Raw genomic sequence first — 26,089 nt, 5'->3', positions numbered from 1 at the left:
AAGCCATCTGAATTTCATCGAATTACGGTGAGTGCCGACTCAAGTTGCGTAGCAACTAGCAACACTCTTCTAAACTTTGCCTGCTGCAATCGAACGCACATTGACACTGCGGCAGAGAAGTCTCGTATTCGGCTGTCATTTGCCAACCAAATTTACAACCTAGTGTTCAAACTTCAAATGGTTTGCCTTGGCTTGGCTGGCTTTATAATCTTCAAAAACCATTTGACTGAATAGAATTAATTCTGTTTGCTAGCTCGTGAATGTGGCTGATGCTATAATTTGCTGAGTGCAGGCCAGTAGAGCGAAATAAAAGTACTCATAGTCTTTGGTTGATTTAGCTGGTTTTGTGGGAAATTTTCTGCGGTGTAAAATGCCTTTACTCTTCAAGACCTCGGGAGTTTATGAATGGAACAGCGTGGACGTCCAGGGACCCGCTGGTCTCCTGCAGCATGGCAAAATCATCAATGTTGTGGATAACGGGCTCATTGTGGATTTCGGCTGCCGTGGACGGCGTTCGCAGCTTATAGAGTACGACAAGGTTTTCGAATGCCTTAATTCAGCGGGTGAAACCTACGAGAGGGACGTCGAAGCTGATTTGGATACTATTGAGGAGCTGAAAAAGTTATTACGCAAGCGTGGTACATCCCAGATCCAAGTGTTAGCGCGAACCTCTCACGACGAACCATGGACGTGGTACCCAGCGAAATTCGCCGTTCGCCATCTCTTCCATGACAGCTACGTGGGCATTACGGTGCAGTGTGGTTCGACGGTCTTCCAGGAGTTCCTTCAGGTCCATCCAGTCCGCACCGTGCCGTCACCAGGGAACTTGCAGGAGCGATGTATTCGGGCAGGTCAGTTTTCTTTGCGATCCTTCGCGTTGCCGGAGGAATACTGGAACGCCAACGAAGATCCCGCAACAACTGCTTTACTGAGTGTTCTACAGGAGAAATCACCGTCATGGCATGTGTTTCCAGTCTGTCTGCTTGGTGATGCGCTGCTATATTTGACGAAGTCGGATTACGGAATCCTAAAGCAGGATGGTTGGGTGAGTGGAGAACTGAAGAAGCCAATTATTTACACTTGAAAAAAAATTCTCGTTTCCACTAATTTATCTGAATCTGTACTGCACTCGGTTCTGCCGCAGTTTGCAAATCCAAATAGCTTATTTCCATGAATTTTACCATTTTCTTCTTAAAATAAAATTGAAACCATCTGCGCAAAAAATTCTCATTTCTTGTCATTATTTTGGCTTTTTCTCCATTTTGTCTTATTTTTTTATTATCGTTGAAGTGTTGTTTCAGATTTGCTTAGCATTACAGTTACTGTAACAGATGGTCCAAAAAACGGTGGTTTCGTCTAGCTTGTATCTCGAGAATTTCTGGTCGCATCGTAAATTGTTTGTGCTAGATCGATAAACAATTTTATAAGCTTTTAGAAACAATAGGACATTTTTTCAAAACTAACTGTGCTGGTTACATGGATGCCAAACGCAAACATGTCAGTATTAATTCAGGCCCAGCTCGCAAAATCCGAATTCTCGGGACATTTCTTTCCCGTAATAATTACTACATTTTTTTCAGTTGCTTATTTAGAGCAGGGATTCTGTTTTAATAGCCAAAGAAAAGATCGTTGACGTGATGTATAAACTGCAAAGGTACTCGTAATTCAGTCCGCGAAATGTGTGACTTTCCGGAATAAATGTCCTTTTTTTTATTTTGTTTAGTGGTTTAGTCGCAGTTTTTTGCTGCAGAACAAGCTGCAGCGAAAAATATTGTTTCCACTGGAAATGTAGGTAAAACATTGCTCTTGCATATCCAGTTTGGAATCCGATAAGTTCCTTGTGTGTCGATAAGAAACTAATTTTCGAAACCCATTCGTGTTGATTTCATGAGGTTTAAAACTTGAAAGTGTTGACAAATTAAATAAAACTTACATAGTCCCAATCAAACACTGGACGTGCCCAGCGCACCGTAGCAAAACAGACCGCCATTCTGTTGGGCCTCCGGGAAGCTCTGCCGGAAAGTATACGGGCCACGAAAATTTAAAGGGCATAAATTAAGCGTTAACCCGTTCCCGACCATCCCTGTCAAATGGCAGGGTGGCGGACTTAATTCCTGTAGCGGCCCACAATGCAGTAAACTCGTTATTAGTGATTCTATTCTAGAGTAGGAATGTTTCTGGTCATTTTAAAATTTGGCCATCGAATTCAACATTTTTGTGGCCACACAGCAAGTGACCAAAGAATACCAAAATGACACCTTTGGGGTTCGCGGAGGTCTTGGCTGTACATACGGCCTCCCCAGCACCCGATAATTCACATATAATTCACTGAAACCCACCCTGTGGCACACATTGCAAAAGCATTGCATGGCCCAAAAAATAGCTGGACAGTGGACAAAGATGGTCATTCGAAAATTTCCTGCCACGTTTGACAGGGATGGGCATGGTGCAACTTTAACAATAAATCTCATAAATTCCATATCAAATCTTAGAAACATAATGAAAAACCAAGCTTAGATTCAATAAATCAAGAAAAAAGAGTAGTTCCAACTTTAGTGTTCTGATGGTCATTCAGATGACCAGTGGTCAGCAAATCAAAAAAATGCTGGAAAATTCACTTTTTTGTATGATAAAACTTGTACAATTATACAATAATAAAGTGTAAACTGTAAAAACGAACGTTAATTACTGAGAGATAAGTGTTTTCGTATTTCGGCAACGAAATTTTGGAGACTTATCCCTAATGTACATTCTGAAAACAATGATATACTTATTATATCTAGTCCGGGCCTGTCCGGCATATGGCGGAACGGTACCATTTGAATTATTGTGAACGTGATTTATGTAAAACGTAGTTATACAGCTTCTCACAAATTGCATATGGTTGCTGCGTTCAGCCGCTGTGTCACCTTAGAGAGTTGCCGAGCTCTAGCGGAAATGACCAGGTGGAAATAAATTATAAAGTACCAGTGCGCCGTAAACCGCACACTGTTGGTAGTACCAAGGCATAACACTACACTACGTGGTAGCAGCGCTGTTTAATCAACCGCCTGAAAATGATGACCGCCAGTCGTAATTGGAAGAGCAAACAAAGCTGTCTTCCGTCCGTTTCTGCACATATGCTCAGCCAGCCGCGTGCACCTGCGCGACTGCTCGATGCCCATTGCCGCTACGTCAAAACTTCCCTGGTCAGCGCTAGTGCTGCGCATCGGCCGTTCACAGTTGCACACAGTGAAACGGACGGAGGGCAGCGATGTTTACCTACTTCGTTAAGGATTGAAGCGTACATCGGTTGCAGGTTGAAAGAGTACAGAGAGAGAATTTCATTGCTATCACGTAGTGTATATTTTGCCATGGTAGTACTGTGCGGGTTGTCGCTTGGGTGTTCGGCTCAAAGACTGCTTATACAGACTGTAGGCTGCTTAGAGTGTTAGTAGTGTACCATTTACGCACTGATAAGTCCACAAAAAGTCCACGAATAAACGGAAGCGGGAACACCGAAGGGGGGCAACACTGTTCTTAACACGCAGTTAAGCACGGGCTTCGGAGACAAACACCGTACATTCACTGGAAACGATGCAAATTGCCGCTCTTGTCTGACTCAGGATAATTTTGTACGTTTCTTTATTTAAGCAAAGTGCACATCGTATCTTTTTTAACAAGTTGCCGCTCAGAAATGCATTTATTAACATTTTTTGGTATTGCTGACCACTGGTCATCTTGATGACCATTCTAAAGTTTGAGAACTGTAGGAATTTTCTAAACCTTTCGTTTAAGTGGTTGTTCTCCGCAGTGCCATCTTTCTGTAATTTTCTAGAAATTTCGCCGTGTTACCTGCCAAATGACAGGATGCCCATCCCTGTCAGTTTGGCAGGCTATCGCCGTGCTTGACCTATGGTCACGAAAATTCCCAAAAAATTAATTTTCCTTAATCAAATTATTTCGTTACGAAACACCAATTTTCAAATCGCTATTCGCACTCCTTCAGGTAGCTGACTTTGGTGGGTTAAGCGCATAATTTTTTTATGAGGATCAAATTAGCCATGTCATAAAGATTCATTTCAGCCTTCCAATATTAGGTGCATTTATTACAAGACGCGGAATTGGATATCAAACGGCGCCTTTCTGAAGGCTGGACGTTCTTCGGCCTAAGTTGGTTTCCACCGGATGACTACTCCGACGAAGAGCTGGAGGATGTGGAGACAGAACAAGATCCGACTGATCAAGAATCCCTGGATACGTTACCCGTGGAGATTCTCGAAGGCGTTTTCGAATTTCTGGACAGCGTCGACCGCGTACTATACCGACGTGTATGCTCGCTCTGGAATGAGGCACTCAGTCAGAAGAGAGCTTCGCGGGATATTTGGGTATCTTATGCGGTTTGTGGAGCAAGGCCAACTGCCAAGCAGACACCGGCCGTGATTGGCGCAACTCTCTGGAAATGCTTTACCGCGGCGACCCAACAGATCACCATAGCCAACGCCTACCAATGCGACGATGAAATCGCGCTGGGAGACTGCTTGCGTTTCATCCGCGCCATCTGGGACTCGTTGCCGCACACGGCGGGACACAAGCTGCTGGTGGTGGTCGATCGGTTCGTCTGGAATATGGCGCGGGATTTCGGGTGGGAGATATCGAATATCGCCGAGCCTTGTGTCAATGCTGCTTTTGCGATTGATCGGATCATCTGGAGGGACTGTAAATTTTCACCACCCTTCCCATATATGTGGGAAGACCGAATACCGTTCTCTGGCGTCCTTGGTTTGAAACCAGACAATCAGCGAAAGGGGTTACGCGATCTGCTGGAGGAAAATTTACCGGCTGTGCCAGTCAATCTGGCGGCCCTGAAAGAGTGGATACGGGAATCAGCTCAGCATGAGGATCACGAATCCAAATGTTTGCATATTATAGAGGTGCGTGAGTCAGCGTTAAAATTCCCACTACGTTTTTCTACAATCTCGACAATTCTGTCAGACGATAGGTTGACTAGTTTTCCTTTTTATTTTTACAAACGAGAGCGTTGATTGCCCTAGATGTTTGTCCGTTACGGTAACCCCGCTCTTGTTGATTTTGCTGGATTTACAATCTGGGAACGAGCAGCGGCAGTTCTTTTGGACACAAGATGAACTGAGCAGTCTGGATGTGTCCCAGCTCAACAAATTAACTGTTATTGCGCTGAATCGGCTAATGATCGAAACCAAGCGCGGTGAGGAGCGTGCAGCGGAGTACAGCCAGAGGAAAAAGTTGAAAATGCAATGACTTAACTAAATGCACTAAGCTATCGCGTTTTCGTTGACTTTAGCGGTACTATTGATACTTGTATTTTTCGATTACTAGAAAATAGTAATTACCCATTCTTTGCATTTTAAAGCAGTTATTAGGTATTCTCATGGCCTGCCTAAGTTTTCCTGGAGCGAAATGTTGCTTTGCTTTTTTAACATTATTCTGTTCTTAACAGTGCGCATTTGACTCGGTATCTTTCTGATGTTTATCGCGAGTACCGCTCACTAGTTTAGTTTGTGTTTTGCCGCTAACCAGCCGTACGTCGTAGTTTGTTTTTGTACAGCACTTTTCTAATTAAAATGTTTCCTGATCTGTTTTAACTGAATGATATTTAAAGCTGAGAATTTCGAACACATTTGATATTTTATTCATGGATTTTGCTGACCATGCGGTCGATTCGCAACCGACCGTAGGAACTTCTTTCCGCTGCGATAGATTTAACGTCGGTAGATTTCCGCTGTGATCCAAAAATACTTCACGTGAAAAATTAGATTTGGCACTGACGTAAAAATGCTTCTACTGCGGTGAGGGTACAATATTTTGACTTGAAGCTTCCCCGTTCCGTAACACTTAGTAATCGCTGGCTCTGCAAGAAGAAGGATATGTTCTTCCATTGGAACTAGAACAGGACACTTGAAATTGTGTCGCAACACAGTACGGTTACGCCTTGCAGTCAGTACAGGTACACAGCATTTAAAACATTCCAGAGCCATGCTTACAGAGACAGTATCAACAAAATCAACTTGGGAAAACGTTCCGACTATGAGAAAGGACCGGCATAAACACAAGCATGCGACATCCGACCGCATAAAATTAGAAAAGGGAAGAGGTATGTAACACGAGTGCATTGCACAACACAAACCGACAGACTGGTCACAGAATCTAGAAATTATAAAGTTAAAAAACGTGCACGATGCCAACATTCGAAACGCGAGTATTGCTTCATTTATGAGTATTACATCCGAGGAAAGGGCCAAATGGGGTCGGTTTGTCCCATATAGCAGCGGACACCGGTAACCAAGCGCAAGCACTTGTCCAGTTCTCCGACGACGCTAGTTAACTTTGATTGACAAATATGCTCTTCCAAAGTTACAAACTCGTTGTGGAACAGCTGTTTGTGGAGACGGAGAGCAGTAGTGCGGGAAATTTTCCCGACAACTGAGATGATGAAAATGATACTTCACGTGAAAAATTAGATTTGGCACTGACGTAAAAATGCTTCTACTGCGGTGAGGGTACAATATTTTGACTTGAAGCTTTCCCCGTTTGTGGAGACGGAGAGCAGTAGTGCGGGAAATTTTCCCGACAACTGAGATGATGAAAATGATACTTCACGTGAAAAATTAGATTTGGCATTGACGTAAGTTGCTTCTACTGCGGTGAGGGTGCAATATTTTGACTTGAAGCTTTCCCCGTTCCGAAAGGTAATACCGTGCAAGGTAATACGTGCAAGGTAATACCGAAAACGGTAAAAATAACACGAGCAGACCATTCCACTACAATGTTAGGGATCGGAATATTGAGAATAACAGCGATTTTCCTTTCGTCCGTGTAATCTTGTGGATTCCATTGCTCCACGATAAACCAATAAGCGTTTTTAAACACCGCGGAAGCGATATAGACTACTGTTCCGGCAATGCTGATACGAATTTCTTTTTGCGTCAGCACTGAGCCGTGCATTCGGTCCAAGTTACCAATCAGTTCCAAAAAGCGTTGGTTGCAGGACCACATGAAGAGCATACATAACAGATCGGCAATCCGCTCTGACGCGTCCATCATCTGGATTAAGATCGCGGTGAACCAGTTGGATGACTGTGGCAGTTCGTCGTAATACGCCCAATCATCGTACAGTATATAACAATTAGCGGATAAAATAAGCGCTATATAAATGTACATTACACAGCGCAGGAAAACTGACCATAGCGAACGTTTGTTCACCATGATAGGAAGGTAACCGCACATCTGCAGTAACGCCACCCAAATGGTAGTGACCTTCCAGATAAAACCCTGCTTAATATGCAGAGCGGCCATTCTGTCGATGGCTTTCGTGCAATCCGGTCGTTTATGTAAATGTTCACAACGCTTACAGCCTGCTGACTTCGCTGTGATTAGAAATGTTTCTAGTTTCTACACATCAGCTTTATGTACTGTAGAAGCTCACAGTCAAAGAGGTACAACATTGTGACGACACATTTGCCAAGAATCCACGTCACTCATGTTTGGAGTGCTCGTGGTCAGTTAGGCCCTGTATTTATTTTCAGATTTGACCTATCTGCATTTCCTTGCCGCCTTTCCGTAATTTGCTCTCTAAACCCGACAGTGAATGGAAACCTCTTGGACAGCGTAGCCTTTGTTTGGTACTATGACTACGGAGCATTCTTCCTAAAGGTTAGATTCTGCTGCTGTAAATAATCATCCACCGGCACACACCCACTAACTCAAGTGATTAAGGAACGTTTTGGCCCGGGCTACAACCATACTGCAAGTGCAGGTTAAAGTGGCGATCAAAATAAAACGGAGGACACCTTCGCAGAAAACAATTACAGGCAGACGACGGCGTCCTGCACATAAAATAATAATATGCAATACGTTTTCATCTTGCGCTAGGTGAAGACACGAGAAGTACTGTTTTGGGTACAACTGACACTGTTTTCGAAATAGGGTAAACTTCTTCGCCAAAAGATATTATTTTTTCTCAAGCTTAAGGATAGTAAGAGATTATACATGTATATACGTACTAGTTGCTAAATGACCGCTTCTGTCCGCGCAATAGTGTAAACAATGGAAGAATTTCAGGATTCTGTTATCTACAGTAACATCTTTGCTGTTTTCTTACACGAAAGCGCAGACATGATCACGGCAATACTATAGGGGGAAAAAGTAACTTGTTCCACCGTTCCCCTGTATTTGCTGCCGTCATCCGATTGGAGTGTGACGTTGTGCCTGAACATGGCGCTTATGTACCGCGCCAGATTTAGCCATATGTATTGCCGTAACGTCACACTCCAGGCGGGTGACGGCAGCAATACAGGGGAACGGTGAAACGCGTTTACTTTTTCTCCCTATATAATTTGATGCAGTAGTAATTAATCCCACCCTGCACAGAGCATTTTTCTATATTATTTTTATGCAAACAACAAATCAAAAAGGTGTGTCGAAAATTCGGGCATACAAAATGGTACTATGCTACTGTATTTAAAGAAAACTGCTTGATGCCTGGCTGTTAAGCAGTTTTCCTGAAAATATTTTGATATTGAGCGTTTATTGAGCGGGGTAACCAGGAAACGAGGTGTGGCTTCACCCAGGAAATTTATTGGTTCATACTTCGACAGGAACAGTGAACAGAATCGATGGCCTAAAGCTCTCATGGCAGTCTGACCGAGATTTAAAATGTACAGTAAAATCGCAGAGCAACGGATTGCGGTGTCAGCGAAATCCAGGGGATGACGCCAGCAACGTAAAATGGTTCTTACACACACACTTTGCAAAGTTGAAAAAATGTTTATTCTGCTGTTTTTGTTAGAATAAATGAGTGTAACCGTTACTAATGTCTGTTACTCATGTTGGCACCCAGCCCCTTTGTCATACACCGGCCTTAAAGGCGAAGTTGTTACTCAGAAGTTTAGTCAATCTGACTGTTTTACTGAGTATATAGGATGCTACAATTACAATGTTAACGACACTTGAATTACTCTTCATTAAAGCAAACTACCAAAACCACCTTAATTGTATCAGATTATGAGACCTGCTTGTCTCTAAGCAGTGTTTAGTTTGTTTTATCATTGTTGTGTGGATACTACAATGGCGCAGTTGAAGAGTATTAAGGTCACCGAGTTGAACGACTCCAATTACTCGCGGTGGCGGGTACAGGTGGAGGATGTGTTGACTGGTGAGTCCTTGTGGTCTGTTGTGAATGGGACACTGACGATGCCCCTAGATTCGGCAACGGATAAAGCGGCGCATGAGCACCACCTGAAGTGGATAGCTGCCGATAGAAAAGCCAGAAGCATTTTGCGTGCTACCGTGGATGATACCACCTTCAGTCAGTGTCGGGACTGCAAGACGTCCGCTGAGATTCTGAAGAGGATCCAGGAGCTGAAAGAGCCGAAGACTGACAACGACTTGATGTCGGCGATGACCGAATTTTTCGAAGTCAAGTGGAAGGAGGTAGACGACGCAAATTCGTTCATGGCATCATTGTATGTTCTAGCGGCGAAGATAGACGCGTGCGGGAAGCCGGAAAAGGTTACCGACACCTGGTTGATCGGTAAGACGCTGGCCAGCTTGCCCAAACAGTACGCCTCATTTGTGTCGTCGTGGAACATGATGGCCGGTCCTAATCCTGAGATGTCCAAGTTCCGGGAGAAGTTGCTCCTAGCGGAAAAGATGATGAAGGGACAGGGAGAAGGAAGCAAGTCCAGTCCAGCTGGTGAGTCGCTGTACGCAAAAGGTAAGCGACTACCAACTGGAGCGAAGAAGAAATTCACCGTAAGCTGCCACAACTGCGGCAAAGCGGGCCATAAGGAGGCCGATTGCTGGTCGAAGCCAAAAGGGGAAACAGTCACCAACAGGCGACAGGACAAGTCCGGTCACGGTTACAAAAAGGAATCCATGATGGTATCAGCCATGCATGCGACTGGAAGTGAGGATGTGATCATCGCCGATAGTGGGGCAAGTGACCATATCACGAATGAATGCAACTGGTTTAAAACTCTAGTTAAGCTAGATGTTCCCAAATCGTTCGTGGTTGGCAACAATCAGAGCATCAAGGCCACCCATATTGGCACGATTGACGTTGAAGTGTCCGTCGATGGGAAACAGTGGCGGGAAGTGGATTGGAAGAATGTCTTCTATGCACCCGATGCATGTGACACTACGCTGCTGTCCACGGTGACCTTGGAGCGAGAAGGATTCGCATTTTCCCACGCTGAAGGCAAGATGACAATCAGCAGAGATGGCAAGCCGTTCCTGGGTGGAGTGCGAGGTGACGGTGCAACGTACCGACCTTTCATACGTGTGGTGCCGCCAAGTGGAGGTGCGCTGAAGGCGCAGCCCGTAGGAATTTGGCACCAACGACTTGGACACGTCAGCGACGCATTGGTCGACTCCATGGTCCGCAACAAGGTGGTGGACGGCCTGGAGGTGGTGACCTCGAGCGCGGTGACTGTGAAGCGTGTCATATGGGAAAGCAAACGGCTAACACCCATGACAGCAGTGCTGGAAGGAAATGTCTACCAGGTGAGAGGTTCTATAGTGATGTGTGTCATATGGGCGCAGACTCCTGGGAAGGACATCGATATCTCTTGACGTTCAAAGATGAAAGCAGCGGATACAGAATGGTTCGAACACTACCAAGTAAGCACTCTGTGGGTAATGCATTCAAAGAGTTAATTATCACAGCAGAAAGGGAAACTGGTAGAAAGGTGTTGTCGATTCGCACGGACAACGGGACTGAATACATCAACCAGGAGGTTGAAACGCTGTTTCAGAACAGAGGGATAAAGCACGAAAGAAGTCCGGCGTACGTGAAGCAAGCAAACGGCATGGCAGAACGGGAAAACCGCACGCTCTGTGACAGTGCGCGAACGCTGCTCTACGATGCGGACATCACAAAAAGTGAGAAAAATCTTCTGTGGAATGAAGCCATCTCAACCGCTGCCTACCTACGGAACATTGTGCCAAATCGGGGAAAGCTGGAAATTACTCCGTATGAATTGTGGCACCGCCGGAAGCCAACAGTTGACCACCTGAGGGTATTCGGATCAACTGCCTACGTGAAAGTTCCGGAGGATCAGAGACGGAAGCTGGATCCCAAGTCGGTAAAAACGCTGTTTGTAGGTTACGATTGGGATACCACGAAAGTGTTCCGGGTGTTCAACCGGGAAACGAAAAAGGTGGAGCGGGTTGGAGATGTGGTTGTCGCAGATGGTGGCGACGAGATTCCCGAAGTTGCTCTACGGTATCCTGCCTCAAGGGGGGATGAGAACGAGCGGGATGATGACGAAGAGTGGGAAGATGCGGAGGATGAGCCGGGAAGCGAGACTGCTGTAGAAAAGGCAGCAGTTGAGAAGCGACGGCCAGGGCGACCACCGGGATCGAAGAATCTGGTGAAGGATCCGCCTCTTCCGCATCCCATGGAAACCAGAGCCAAGGGAGCTGCGTTGAGCGCAATGGCCACGGCCGCAGATCCAGTTGATGTCCAGGATGCGCTGTCGAGAGCAGACGGGCACCTGTGGAAGCAAGCAATGGATGCTGAAATTGAAGCGCTGTATAAAACGGGCACTTGGACTTTGGAACAGCTACCAGCAGACCGGCGCACTGTGAAGTGTAAGTGGGTTTTCAAATCGAAACTGCTTCCAGATGGCGAGCTGGATAAGCGGAAAGCGCGGCTTGTGGCATGCGGCTACTCACAAGCGCAAGGCATTGACTATGGCGAAACCTTTGCCCCCGTCGTACGACACGAATCGGTGCGCTGTGTGTTAGCGGTGGCTGCTGCACGCAACCTGGAAATGGTACAGTTTGACGTAAAGACTGCATTTCTGAATGGTGACTTGGATAAAGTCATATATATGGACCAGCCGGCAACGTACGACGACGGTAGTGGACGTGTATGCCGGTTGAAGCGTTCAATATATGGCTTGAAGCAAAGTCCAAGATTGTGGAACGAGCGAGTGAACGCAGTACTCACTGGACATGGATTTGTTGCATGCAGTGAAGATCCATGCGTCTATGTGAAGAAAGGTACGAGTAAAGAGTACATGGTACTGTGTCTGTATGTTGATGATGGGCTGGTATGTGGTGCGACGCGAAAAGTGGTGGATGATTTCCTGAAGAAACTGAAAGAAGATTTCGAACTGACGGTTCATGAGCCAGACTGTTATGTGGGCATGGAGATCGGTCGGAACAGGAAGATCGGCACCATCAGCATCAACCAGCAGGGATACATCAATCGCATGCTGCAACGATTTGGACTACAGGAGAGTAAAACCTATACGTCTCCTCTGGATCCGAATGTCAAGCTGATGAAATCTGAGGATGGAGAAGAGCCATATGACTGTCCATACATGGAAGCGATTGGCTGCCTCATCTACATCTCTTCCATATCACGACCAGATATCACTTACGCAGTGAACCGCCTGGCGTCGTTTGGGAAGAAACCGGGATTCAACCACTGGACAGCTGTTAAACGGGTAATGCGCTATTTGAAAGGCACATTAACTATGGCTTTGACGTTTGGCACAGCAAGTATGGAGTTGACCGGATACTGTGACTCGGATTGGGGAGGTGATCCGGATGAGCGGAAGTCAACTTCCGGATATGTATTCACCCTGGGAGGCGGACCTGTTGCCTGGAGTTCCCAGCTGCAGAAAGTGACAGCATTCTCCGCAACGGAAGCTGAATACATGTCACTGGCCGAGGCGGTAAAACAGAACGAATGGTGTAGACCGTTTGTAGGTGCACTCGGAGTGGACATAACAAAAGCCACTGAGATGTACGTGGACAACCAAGGAGCGATTGCGTTGTCAAAGAATCCGGAATTCCATAAGCGATCGAAGCATGTCGGAATTCGCTACCACCGGATCCGCCAGGAGGCACAGGCCGGGACCATCGAAGTGAGCTACATTCCCACGGATCAAAATCCAGCGGACATGCTAACGAAGGCGCTTGGAGGGATCAAGGTCAAGTTCATCACCGGACTGATCGGGATGCATGGACTGAATGACCGCGGACTGGGTGAAGGGGGGTGTTAGAATAAATGAGTGTAACCGTTACTAATGTCTGTTACTCATGTTGGCACCCAGCCCCTTTGTCATACACCGGCCTTAAAGGCGAAGTTGTTACTCAGAAGTTTAGTCAATCTGACTGTTTTACTGAGTATATAGGATGCTACAATTACAATGTTAACGACACTTGAATTACTCTTCATTAAAGCAAACTACCAAAACCACCTTAATTGTATCAGTTTTAGCCGAACTCATTGGGTTTCAGTTGTTGTATGTGGTTAAGAAAAGCTCGGTACTTTTTCTGGCAAGGATCATTCGGCGCGGAATAATACGTTAAATGCAGTTTGGCCAAGTTTTCTGGATTCGCTTCGGATATTACAGTTCTTCCGCGTTGGCAAACACCAACAACAGCCTTTTGAGCATTACTATACCTTGCTTCATCCTGTACCACGGACCCTTCAACTTCAGTTAAGTATTTGTGACTAGTGATAACGAATTCTCGGCAACGAAATGACGAATCGCCTCGGATACGAAGGATGGTTGATCTGGTTTGGTTTAACTGTCTCTGCGACAGCACCACTTTTCCTTTTGTGCAGTTGATACTCGTAAATAAGGGGGCACCAAGCGGACAAGTTAAGTGGCTCCTGATCCAGGTCTTAACAGGGATTATCGGGCTGGATACTGGCGGTGTCACGCTGGTGGCTTCCTCGGTCAGGATATCATTGCGGACAAACTGCAAAAAGGTCATACGGACGTTGTGGCAGGGTGGCGTGAGATCCTTGTCAACAATGACCTTTAGCGGATTGGTCATTTCGGGATTAGGACCCCACTCGGCGGCCAGATTGTCGCGGCAGTACAGCGTTACTGCAGCGGACGAGCCCGGTTGCGGTTGCGAAACGTTCACCAGCTCCAATATTTTGTGGTAAAGGTCGTGAAAAACGTGGCTGCATCGCAGTGTGGTGTCGCTTGTGAAACGGATCAGTAAAGCGTCTGTTTGCTCCAAATAAGGGTTTGATAACGAGATGGATCCCTTCTCGCACCGGATATCCAACGGATCCGGTTTTACACATTTCGGGCCTGTAATTTCAGGAAACCAACTAAGATGACTGCGTTGATTCGTAAAGTTAAACCGATTTGTTTGTTAATAACTTCACTTTTTCTTTTTAATTATTGGTATAATTGTTAGATTGGTTTATTTTTTATTGATAAGTCTGGGCTTAGATGTTAGATCTCGAAGTCTGGGCATCGACTGTGCGAATTCAGCTGGCATCCCAGTGATATCGTTGCCTTCCATGGTAAGGACTTCCAGGGCGGTAAATTCAAAGCTGCTGCTGCTCGCATGCAGCATACGCATTGGAGGGATTTGCCATGCGAGATTTAGCCGATGCTGCAAACAGGCAACCTTTAAACTTTTAAATTTAATAAAAGTTGACAAACAAATGTAGCAACACTAAAATCATACTGTGCGTTGTCGGAGTGGTTTGAACACCTGGAAATCGAGGTCCAGTAAAGCGTTTCCTTGTAGGTTTAGATACAATTTGCCTTGTATTGTTTCCATTTGCTGGAACGTATCCAGAGAAATATCATAAATATCGTTATGCGACAAATCGAGCTGGCGCAGTTTCTTGAAGGGCCAAAGGAAATCAGAATCAAGCTAGCCAATCCTGCAGTAATTAATTGAAAGATCCGTGATTGTGTGTTGCAAGTATTTCAGGAAATGCTTAAAGGGCGGTCTTTCACTGCCTGTGCCAGTGAATCCCAGTAGCACTAATTTGGTTAAGTAGTTCCTGAATGGAATACTCTTGTGGTCATCTCCCAGTATATAGCAATACGCAGGAGCACTTGAGTCTGTGTGTGGTGCATCATGGTCCGTTTGCTGAAATTCAAACAGCAATTCTCTGACGTCATTGGGTATTTTATCAACATCGAATGAACGGGAAAACTCAATGTATTTGGTCGAATTGCATACACAAGTAAAATCCGAATAAGATTTCACACATGTTTGACCGGAACTGCTTCCAACAGTGGCAATCCAGTAGATAAGCAAAAGCGTTTTGATAAGACTAATACATATTCCAATCGAGGCGGTCATGGTGCTTAATAAAGGTGTGCAACCGTTGTAATTTGCCCAACGCCGAGTCTTTAAGTTCTCAACTGCGGTAACACAAAGAAACGCTCAACTGGAAATTAGACTATACTTTTGTCATCGAAGAACGTTTGTACTCGTACACATGTTGCACAAATGTTTGGTTTAGAAACGTTGGTGTTAAAGCTTGTGTTTTGCGTTAATAGTTAATGGGGACAGCAAATACAACGACCTGTCAGAAAATTCAACGCAATAACAAGCAAAAGATACCGATCGCGCTTTGGTTGTTGTTGACCTGCTTCCGTTGCAGTAGCATGAGTCATGCATGACGGGATATCCGGCCACTCCTGCGTATGTTGCTGATTTATTGCTAACATCCCAAATTTTTCTGTTTCTTGTGTGATACAACAAAATTCAAGCGAAATTTTTGAAACAGGTTTTGTGCAAAACTGTGCGATATACTCTGTACAAAAAAAGTTGGATTTTGTTTTCATGAATCTCCTCAAATTTCTAGATTCCATCCATGAAACTGAATGGGTAGGAATGAGGTCTTTACGGTAGAATAATACACGCGCTTACTGCGGAGATGGATTAGGGCTTCTCCTCGTACCCAAATTAGATAGGGCACGCTTTGTACACGACTATTTTCTGGGTTGCATATAAAAAATTTTGAGTTGAGCTGAAGTAGCGAATTGTCTAGCCTCTGCAGACTTTGTATTTCCCTGGCATCTCCTGTGGTAACTTTAAAAGAGTGAAATATTGCGAGTAGAGTGACTAACAAATTATATTGCGGTATGCCGGTACCACCTCTCTCGATCCAAAATTCATAATTAGCATCAGCGAAAAAACGGGTAATTTCGTAGTTTTGTTCGCATTAGCTTATTTTGGTTTCAGCAGACGTGCGTTGCTTCGATCAACATGTTACTGATTTCATGGAGTCAGCTCGCGGTTTTAAAAACGAACAACTAGATCAAGCGAGATCAACGATGCAGCATTAAGTATTAAGGAGAATAATTTTCGTACAACCAGATGTATCGTTCTTCAGTAGTACATAGACTCAGTTAGACTGCAAGCAAAACATGTTTTTGCTGCAGTATAGAATTACAATGCGCGCAAGTACGCGTGAATCTTGAATCTTTCTCGCTTTTCATCCGTCTAAGCACTCGTTTTATGACAACGTGATGGTGCAATTTCCAGTGTTGCGGAGTACACAGCGTCATCGGCAGTTTCAGAGTGCCTTTTGCCTAATTGTCGCCACACATGCTCGCCCAGTATCCGGTTAGAGTACAAGGACGGATTACACTCGTTACAAATAAATCTATAGTAGATACGAATACGATTCGATTCTGTATAAGCTAGGTTCATAATGGGTTGCGTAAAGGTACAGCGAAAATACAGGTTCGTGGTTTACGCTGTATGTGTAATGCAGTGGTTATCACTTTAAGCGCCAATATTGCACCACCTGTATCTTTACGCAATCAGTTGTGGATCTGGCTTGTACATTTTTGATGAGTTGTACAGCTTTTTTTGTACAGCTTTCTGATTTAGAGGTAGCGAACATCCTGAAAGTAGTGTACTCGTCCTTTCATCGAATCCGTGTGCTTGCCAGAGCAACTTCGTAGCTGTGCTTTTTTACAAGTTTACTTTTTACAATCCAACACAGCCTGCCTGGCATTTAACCAGAAACAGACAGTTATGGTTCATTTACGGCAGCCATTTGCACGTATTTGAAAGTCTTGAAACATACGGTGTTTGATGGTGTATTACAACTGCTGTCGCACGCTACTGATATCTTATTCATTTTGATGTCGTTTCTCTGCTGGATCTTGAAGATTTTATGATTGTTTTCGGATTGTTTTCCGAGAAGAGCTTCTGTGTGTGAAAATGCCTTTACTCTTCAAGACCGGGGGAGTTTACAGTTGGAGCAGCGTGGATGTATTGGGACCCGGCGGCCATCTACAGCATGGAAAGGTCATCGACGTCGTGGACAACGGTCTCATTATCGACTTCGACTGCTGCGGGAGGCGTACAGAGTTTGTGGAGTGCGACAGGGTGTTCGAATGCCGGAGTTCAACAGGGGAATCCTTGGAGACAGACTCCGAAGCCGATCTGGAGACTGTTAGAGAACTCAAAAAGATACTTCGTATCCGTTCCACGGCTCCTCTTCAAATCCTTGCCCGGACCTCTGCCGATAAGCCGTGGACGTGGTACCCAGCGAAATTTGCCGTGCGTGATCTCTTCCGGGATAGCTATGTCTTCGTAGAGGTGCTCTGTGAATCGATGGTCTACCAGCAGTCCTTCCCAATCCATTCAGTCCGTGTTATGCCGGCACCGCCCGACATGCAGGAGCGAAGTGTTCCTGTGGGTTGCTTTTCTGTGCAATGCTGCGCGTTGCCGGAGAACTGTGAGGTCATTGATTCGGCTGCTGCTTGGAACGTGTTTCAGGAGAAATTATTGCTTTGGGATATACTGCCAGTTCGCCTGCTCAGTGATGCGATGTTATATATCAGGAAATCGGCCCATGGAGGAATAAAGCAAAGCGTGGTGAGTAACTGAGTAATAAGTTGCATTGTATGTAATGGACTGGAATGGGGCAGGCCGAATGCGTGGATAGATGCTCTTTATTAACGCACTTTAGAAAAGGGTTTGGCTGTAGCCACACATCGCACCATTTTGTGGCTACTCTCACCACCTTTCAGTGGTTTTTTGAAATTTTGAAATGAATTCTAACACCACCTTTTGACTAGTGTCGCCGCCTTCGCACACCTGTTCTGTGTTTTCCCAACCTTTTTTTTGCATTTATTGCATTATCAGATGTTTATTGCGGCCGCGCAAGGCGGTGCCATTTCGTAGCTTTCGGCCGCAAAAGAATCGCAGCGGTGCCATTTCGCAGATCGGAAGAATATTTCGATAAAAATGTTTGCATTCGCTCCGTAAGTTCAGAAATCCTGACGGAAGGGAAGACCAGGTGCGAGTGAGGAGTGACCACATTTCTCTAGTACAACTGAACCGATTGATCGCCATGGAGGACTGCCGATAACATTAATTTCTTCCGATAACAGTGCAACACGCAGTTTTGCTCGAAAGTTTCAGCCGTGCTGCTGCATAGTGCAAAACACCAGATGCAGTACGTACTAGCAGTTTAGCACTATCGGCGTTTAAAGGTCGTTCACCTTTAATGTTACATATCACTTTTCAATAGTTTTAGTAAAGTCTGTGAAAGATTTCCATTGCAAATTCAAGTACAGAATAAGAACAAGGTGGGAATAGCCAATAAGGGAGTACCAAAAGGGTGGTGCAGAAATTATTTTGAAAGCGTGCTGCGAATAATCAAAATGTGGACGAGGTGTGGACAATAGCCAAAAGTGGTGGCAATGTAGTGAGAATAGGTACTAATAAAGCGTAAATTTTTGTATATAAATAAAACATTTTTAAATGTAAATATTTATGTATATAAAATATTTTATATAATTATAAAACCGACACAAATGTGCACACTATCAACTTGAGTGGATCATTCGCTAGTAATCATGCGTTGTAATGTCAGGCAAAACTTCTGCATGAGGCCAATTTGGATACCGAGAGGCGGCTGTCTAGCGGCTGGACATTTTGCGAGTAACAGTGGTATCGAGTTCTACCGGAAGACGAGGCCGAAGCAGATATAGTGGATGATATGGAGACCGGAAAAGAGCCGACTGAAACATCTGATAATGAATCTTTGGGGCTATTACCAATAGAAATCCTTGAAGGCGTTTTCGAGTTCCTAGACAGCGTGGAGCGTGCTCAAAGCCGCCGTGTGTGCACGCTATGGGATGTGATACTCAACCAGAAGAAATTCTCGCAGGAAGTTAAGGTTTCCTTTGCCTTTTATGGAGCGATGCCATCTATAAAGCAGACAGTTATCGCTGTTGGTACAGCACTGTGGAAGTGTCACCGTGACGACACAGCACATTGTTATAACCAATGCGTACGAGCATGACAAGGAGACCGCTGTCGGCGATTGTTTGCGCTTCGTCAGCGCTGTTTGGGACGCGCTGTCGCAGACACCGGGACACAAGCTGGTGGTTATATTCAATCGATTCGTCTGGAATATGTCACGGGATTTCAACTGGGAGATAGCAAAGATCCGCGGGGCTGGTATCAATGCTTCCTCGGCGATCGGACGTATAATTTGGAAGAGCTGCAAATTTTCACCGTCTTTCCCATTCATCTGGGAGGACCGATTGCCCTTCCACGGTGTGCTGGATTTGAATCCGGAAATTCGGAGTAGCGAGATTCGCGATCTGTTGGAGGCAAATTTACCGGCACTATCATTCGATCTAGCGGTCCTGAATCAGTGGATCCGGGAATCTGTTCAAGTTCAACGCCAAGATCACAAATCCAGATGCCTACATATCATGAAGGTAAGGAAACGTTATAACTTATACTAAGTTCTTTCGTCCTCCTGCTTACAATTCCGTCAAACGCCAAACAAGGTTATCGGCTTTTTCGCGAAGTTTAATATAACTGTTGTTGAATTCCCAATGAGTGTGTGTGCTATTTTTGTGTTACCCTTCTTCAGCTGTGCTTTTTTGCAGACTTTAGTGAAGTTGCAATCTTGGAACAAGGAGCAGAAGTTGTATTGGACCCTAGAAGAGCTGAGCTGTGTAGACGTTTTCAGTCTTAACAACTTGACAGTTATCACACTCAATCGGCTCATGATCGAAACCAAGCGCGGTCAACGGTTTTGAAGCGGAGCATGGGCGAAGAAACTGAAGTCATACTGAATCTCCATCAAATTGAGTTGCGGCGCTTCGTTTAGGAGTGTTAATTATATGTTGTGTTCGACAAATAGTCATTGTACATTACATTGAATTTGGAAGCGTAAATGTTGCTAAACAAGTTCATGGGCAAACTATTTATATTGATAGCGGACTTGTGGTGGGCTTTACATTGTCTATGAGTAAATATAAGTACTGTTACTATGTCGTAAGAATTATTACAACTACGACCGAATAAAATTGTTAAGCAACGTGTACTTGTACTAATAAAATATAAAGATTTTATCGTTACAAACCGAAAAACGGAATCATGCGCCCAGGAAACTTAAGACTAATAGTGTACCGGCGTGATTGCTGTAATTCCGGATTATGGCTTATCATCTCGGCCCTCGGGTAACGTTGGGAAGGTAAACCAGAAGTTGTAAAAGTGGGAGCCATTCCTGGCCGTTTTTCTCACTTTGCTGTCCGTTTTTGTTCCTTTTTGACCTACTGGACCAATAAGTGTACCACATTAAATTTTGGAAGACCATCGCACTGCATTGTATAATGCAGACATAACTCTTGCGGCATAACTCTCTAACGGCAAACCACGCTGAGTGCTGCATCCATGGATGGACGGCAGAGATGCGCACAAGGACTCTGATGTGAGCCGTGGAATAATGATGTAACGCATCTCTCCGCTCTCTGATCCTTTCCAGTTTTCGTACGAGTACTTACGCCTTCTGCATCCCATGATTCTCCCACCAAATCCAGGCGCTCGAAGCCTTTTCGTATTCAAGACGCTCTGAACGTGCCGTCCACTGCATCTGAAATGGACAATAAGGCCGTTCGTTGTCTGGACGTGGTAGCCTTTCTTTCAGCATTCCGTCCTTTTCCTTGGACGTCCATTTTTTCACATGTAGACTTTCGAGGTTAATAATTGCATTCTCAACTACACCAGCACTTCTCATAAAACTAATCAAAAACTGGACGACACATTTGGCGTGCATTTACTGCAACATCAATAATATTGCGAGTACTAGCAATCGAGTACTGCACAGCAAAATAAATTGTTAAGGAGTGATACGTAGCTGGCTTGCAACTAAATGCCTGCTAAAATGACGATCATTCTCTTTATGTAAATATCAAAGTGCATTACAAATCGTCTAAACTTCACAAAAGTGAAGCCTGCTCCGTGATTTGGTGAAATGACACATACGGTGATCACTTTCAGTATTGAGTTTTAGATACCCGTTAACCTGCAAATCTGTTGGTATAGTAACTTATTACAGTGGAGCAGGCCGTAAACAGGCACAGACTTACACTTCTTTCGAAATATATGGTCTCATGGCTGGTCTACATCGAAAAAGGGCCACGAGGAAGTTCTCGTAATGGTTGGATCGCAAAAGTCCAGCATTGTTTTGCATCATATGTCGATACAAATAAGGAGAAGGAGGAAGACAGCGGTAGTTATATGATTTGGGATCTGTTGCTGTTAGCGTGCTGCATAAAAAATCTACCAAATATTTTTCTGTCGATACTTAAAAACTTTCAATCGAAAAAAGGGTACTACAAATTTCGCCCTGCCTTGGGAAGTTTACAACACATAATTTGTTGTTGTAAAAGGTGTTTGTTAACTGTTGCACTTCTTGATGTGAAACACTTATTGGAAGTATGGCGAATCGGTGCTGTGAAGCATATATTAACCGTGTTGCGGCGATCTTTAAAAGTTACATATCACAGAACGACCGTTACATCGCAACCGCTGCCGCGTGATATGAAAAAGCATCTCTGGCCTTCTTTTTACCAGATCCTTGCGAAACGAAATCACATATAACCAGCACCATCACATACAGAAAAGGTAGTAAAAGAAAGGAAAATAGACTGTCCCATTCATGTGGCAACTTAGACCATATGCATTTTGACCAGTCTGACCAACTCTGCCCTCTCCTGTGTCTTTTGATAGGAAGTAGAGAGGTGACCAGGTGATCAGGACCTATCGGTTCAAAAAGGCGAATTGGGCAGGGATGCAGAGCTAAACAGCGAACGGTTATCACACAAGAGCGGGTCTGATTCAGACCGCTTGCCATTTTTATAGCACTTGCGATGATAAGCATCGGTGATATGTGACGGTTTGAGAGTCATCGCAACACGGTTATTGGCTAGGATAAGTGCAGCAAAACAGTCACGAGGTGGCCGTAGGGTACCTACGTTTTGTAATTAGGGTAGGGCTACTTTTGGCCAGTGGCGGTGCATTACTGTGCGACTATGTTACAGTATTTCTGTCACCTGCACACGTAACACGAGGCCCTTACTTGAATGCGCAGCACTTTTAGGGAATGCGTGGCAAGGATAGAAAAATTAAAATTCTCGCAAATGTGCCATGAGTACTGCGTACAAAAACTTCCGGTCAGTAAACGGGTGGTGCTTATTTCTGCAGCCAATCCTGGTGCTTATTTTCTGCCGAGGAGTACACCGCCTGCGTTATATTACTGGCGCTTGTCAGTGTATACTGCAGCCAGTAGGGTAAGATTAAGACCTATTTTATCAGTTGTTCGTCGGGATTATAAAGAGGCTGGCCTTTGCTTCCTAACCGTGCGCTCAGTAAAAGACCCAAAAGCAACAGATGGAATTCAGCCATGATTCCGTAACAGCCCAGAGCAACGGGGCAATAAGACTACTGCAGTCTGTATGTTCATGCCGCTATAAATACATACTGGCGTACAGTATAACGTACCCTTCAAAAGTGTGTATTGCACCGTCTTGCTTGCATCCCGCGTAATCCTCAGGTATTTTAGTTTTTCTTAATTTGTCTTAGCCTGCACAGTCAGAATACCCGTGAACTATGCAGGATACAAGGCCCTCTGCAGAAAGACACTTAATGGATGCGGAACGGGCGAGCCGGAATACAGGCGGAACATGAAAGAATACCGGTGGAATACGCGGGAATACTAGAAACACAGCGAAAAATATTTAGTCGAACTTTTGGAATGGTACGAGTCCGAGATAAAACAGTTTTCCCTCTTGTTGACCACCGATCTGATTGCTGATCACTTAAATAGCCTGCCTCTTCAAGGCTTTTTTATTCAAGCCACACCTGGCTCCTGTATCATTTTTCTGAGAATTGTTACTGAAGTAAAACTGGACTGTGCCCATTGGCGTACTAGTTTCCATACGTGCCAATTTGGCACGGTGGCGTAGTGCTGGATCTATGGTCCCTAAAATTCTGCGAAAAGTAAGTTTCCTGAACTGAATTTTTTGGTCGAGGAACATCAGTTTTCAAAGCGTGAAAACCGTTTGTGCGCGCAACACCCGACCGGAAGTTATGACTGAAGAAAATTCCAAAATGTTTAAACGCATTCATATGTGTACCATAAGTCTCATTATGGACTATTGTCTACTTCAAATTTTGCACATGCAGTGAAACTCCTCTTAACATTCACTTTCCTATAACATTCACCCCTTCACTGCATACACGAGGCTGGGAACCAAACCGTCCAGTAGACTATAACACAGGGGCAGTTCTCTGTATAACATTCACCCATTTACAGCTATAACATACACCTTTTATGGAACCGGTAACAGTTTTACCAGCTTATTCAACCCCAGCATAATATACAGTTGGCTCCGCTGGTAAAAAAAACCATTTCGGTGACTTTAAAACCAAGTTCCGGCTTCTATTTGTAATCCGTTCAGTACCGGATTTTCCAACTCCAGGCATACAAAAGGGCAGCAGAACCAACATTCAGACCGAATAATATCCACACTCTGGTATTTTGTTAACCTTTTGGTAAAGTAAAACCCTCGGAGGCTACGCACCTAAGCCCTTGAGAATCTTTTGGTAAAGTAAAACCCTCGGAGGCTACGCACCTGAGCCCTTGAGAATCTTTTGGTAAAGTAAAACCCTCGGAGGCTACGCACCTGAGCTCTTGAGGGCAGTTCCCCTGGCGGCAGTGCTCCTATATAACATACCTCTCTGTAACATTCAGAAAGCCTGGAACGGAGGGTGTATGTTATAGAGAAGTTTCACTGAAAACGCACATAAACGTGAAGATCGTTCTACACCAAACCACGTTTTTAGAAAATTTTTCAAATTTTGAAATGAATTTTAAACTTCAAGAAATAATTTGAAATTTTAAAAAATGCAACTTTGATTTTGCGTACGAACGATCTTCAAGCATATGTGCGTTTTCATGCAAAATTTAAAGAAGATTGGTTAATAATGAGAATTTTGGTACACCTGAATGCAGTAAATTAAACCTTTTGAGATTTTCTTGTAGCCATATCTTCCGATCCGGATGTTGCGTGCACAATCGGTTTTCACGCTATGTATACGAATCATCTGACTACAGAATGTCCGAAAATAAAGCAAGAAAGTGTTTGGGAGTGCGCGAGTGTGCAAGTTTTCGTGCATGCACTCGAATTTGGTACCATGTACCAGGCCCCTTTCCTTAAGAACACCTCATGAGTAAAGGCGATTTTGACGTGCTTTGCGGGTCATGACATAACGAAATTCACATTCGGTGATCAGTGAGACTCACAATTCGATCATATGCTGACGGAGAGGCCATGTTACTTCGCTGTACGATGCTATCGAACGAACAGAAGTTACGCATGCACATATACATGTAAGGTTTCCGGTCGCCGGAAGTTGGCTCGAGTGCATAGCCGTATGGCGGCTACCGGCGACATTTACATTCCGATTGTACTGATTTTGGCTGCCGTTCACTTCAGCTGTTACTCATCACGTCTTTTCATTACTCTTGAGCTACTGTAATCCTTTTTTTTATATTATAGTATTTAGATACCAAAAAGGCTTCTGGGTGAGCAAATAAGAGCAAGCGGTATTTTATCTTGATTTTGCTTCCGTTTTGTTTACAAAACTTTCAAAAAAGAATGGGTTATGGCCTTATGGGTGATTTTCCGTCTGAATTGTAAGTAATAACGGTGTTTTGTTGCAGAGCAGCAAAGGAAACTCAATAAAGTTTAGGGTGCAAAATCACAGATATACCTAGCTTCCTTTTAACAAAGTGCGGTAATTTAATTTGGTTGTTTCGCCGTAGTCTAGCTGAACAGACAGACAGACAGAGAGGTAGAGTACAGAGCAGGCAGGTTCAGCTAGACTACGGTTTCGCTAACAACAGAATAAGGAAACGGACAGAATTCTTAACAAGGAAGAAGACAGAAAGCATATACTCAGACATGCTCCGCTTCGACTAATCTCCCTGCCTTCTTCTCATTTGGTACGATTGTTACTAAGGACATCGCAGGCCTATCAGTCTTAGCCGTTTCTGACCAGCCAGTGTGACTCCTACTCTCCCTTGCCCGTCTCTGTGGTCTCTGGGGCATACTTTGCTGTCCACCTTTTATCTGTCCTGTCCTTTGCTGTCCTGTCTTTTCCACCATATGGATGCAGTAACCGGCCTCAGTTGTATCGTAGTCTAGCTGAACCTGCCTGCTCTGTATTACATAGCAGGTCTTCTCACTGTATAGGGAAGCTTCGCCTGATGCGCTGTAAGAGCACAAGCCCCACCTCAGAACTATATAGAGGGAGGGCTAATACAGGCTTCACGTACGTATTCCAGTTGGCTCACATTCCATTTACATTTAGCAGTTGTTAACTACGTATGACAACAACGCACACATTCGCACTCGTTAAAGTAAGTTATCATTTCTATAATATAGCATTATTAAATATTTATTAAAACCAAAACATTAAAACTGCGCTGCGTTATAAACATTCAAATTTATGGGTGGAAGTCGTTTCAGGAAAGTACGTGCGTAATACTATTCAATTAAAAAGATTAAGTATTGAAATACAGTATACAGCATTACACATAAAGAAAACCTGTACAAAACTCTACAGATAGCACCTTTGCAATCACTACTGAAATGGTAGTATTATGGCTTATGCCGTATACAGCATATAAAAAGTGACGAAGTCATTCCACAACCACTGCTTCATTGGAAATGTGCTTGGTTGGTGTTTCCAAAACGATATTGGAACTGCATTTACCGTTTGTCATTGGCCAACCAACGACGAATGACAATTGCCGATTCCAAGGGATCCCTTGGTTTATGACTCAAGGGGTCCCAAGACAATAGAACGGTTTGTTTGCACAGTCATCGCATCGGCGAAGGCTTTAACATATGCGCGGCTGGACCGACCTCTCTCTGTCTCTGTTCAGCTAGACTACGGTTGTATCAATGAGCGAAGACGACTGTTATTGCACGCCTTCTTCGCCTCCGGTAGCCGA

At 44.4% G+C, this 26,089-nt stretch overlaps 1 protein-coding gene across 2 annotated transcripts; it reads left to right on the top strand.

Annotated features, from left to right (window-relative positions):
* The first annotated feature begins 135 nt into the window (after nt 1–135).
* Nucleotides 136–5,555, top strand: LOC129592516 (uncharacterized). 2 transcript variants are annotated; one of them, XM_055488573.1, is made up of 3 exons: nt 136–1,045; nt 4,080–4,913; nt 5,034–5,555. In XM_055488573.1, the coding sequence occupies exons 1-3, from the start codon at nt 371–373 to the stop codon at nt 5,124–5,126; spliced, it is 1,602 nt and encodes a 533-aa protein (XP_055344548.1). In that variant the 5' UTR covers nt 136–370; the 3' UTR covers nt 5,127–5,555. The 2 variants fall into 2 exon arrangements, with proteins under 2 accessions (XP_055344548.1, XP_055344547.1); XM_055488572.1 differs by having other exon boundaries at nt 4,080–5,555.
* Nucleotides 5,556–26,089: the final 20,534 nt, after the last annotated feature.

Source organism: Paramacrobiotus metropolitanus, unplaced genomic scaffold, assembly GCF_019649055.1.
Source record: "Paramacrobiotus metropolitanus isolate TYO unplaced genomic scaffold, Prichtersi_v1.0 Parri_scaffold0000053, whole genome shotgun sequence".
In the NCBI taxonomy this organism is placed as follows: Eukaryota; Metazoa; Tardigrada; class Eutardigrada; order Parachela; family Macrobiotidae; genus Paramacrobiotus; species Paramacrobiotus metropolitanus.
Note: the sequence above shows the minus strand (reverse complement) of the source record. Positions and strands in the feature narration are given on the sequence as shown.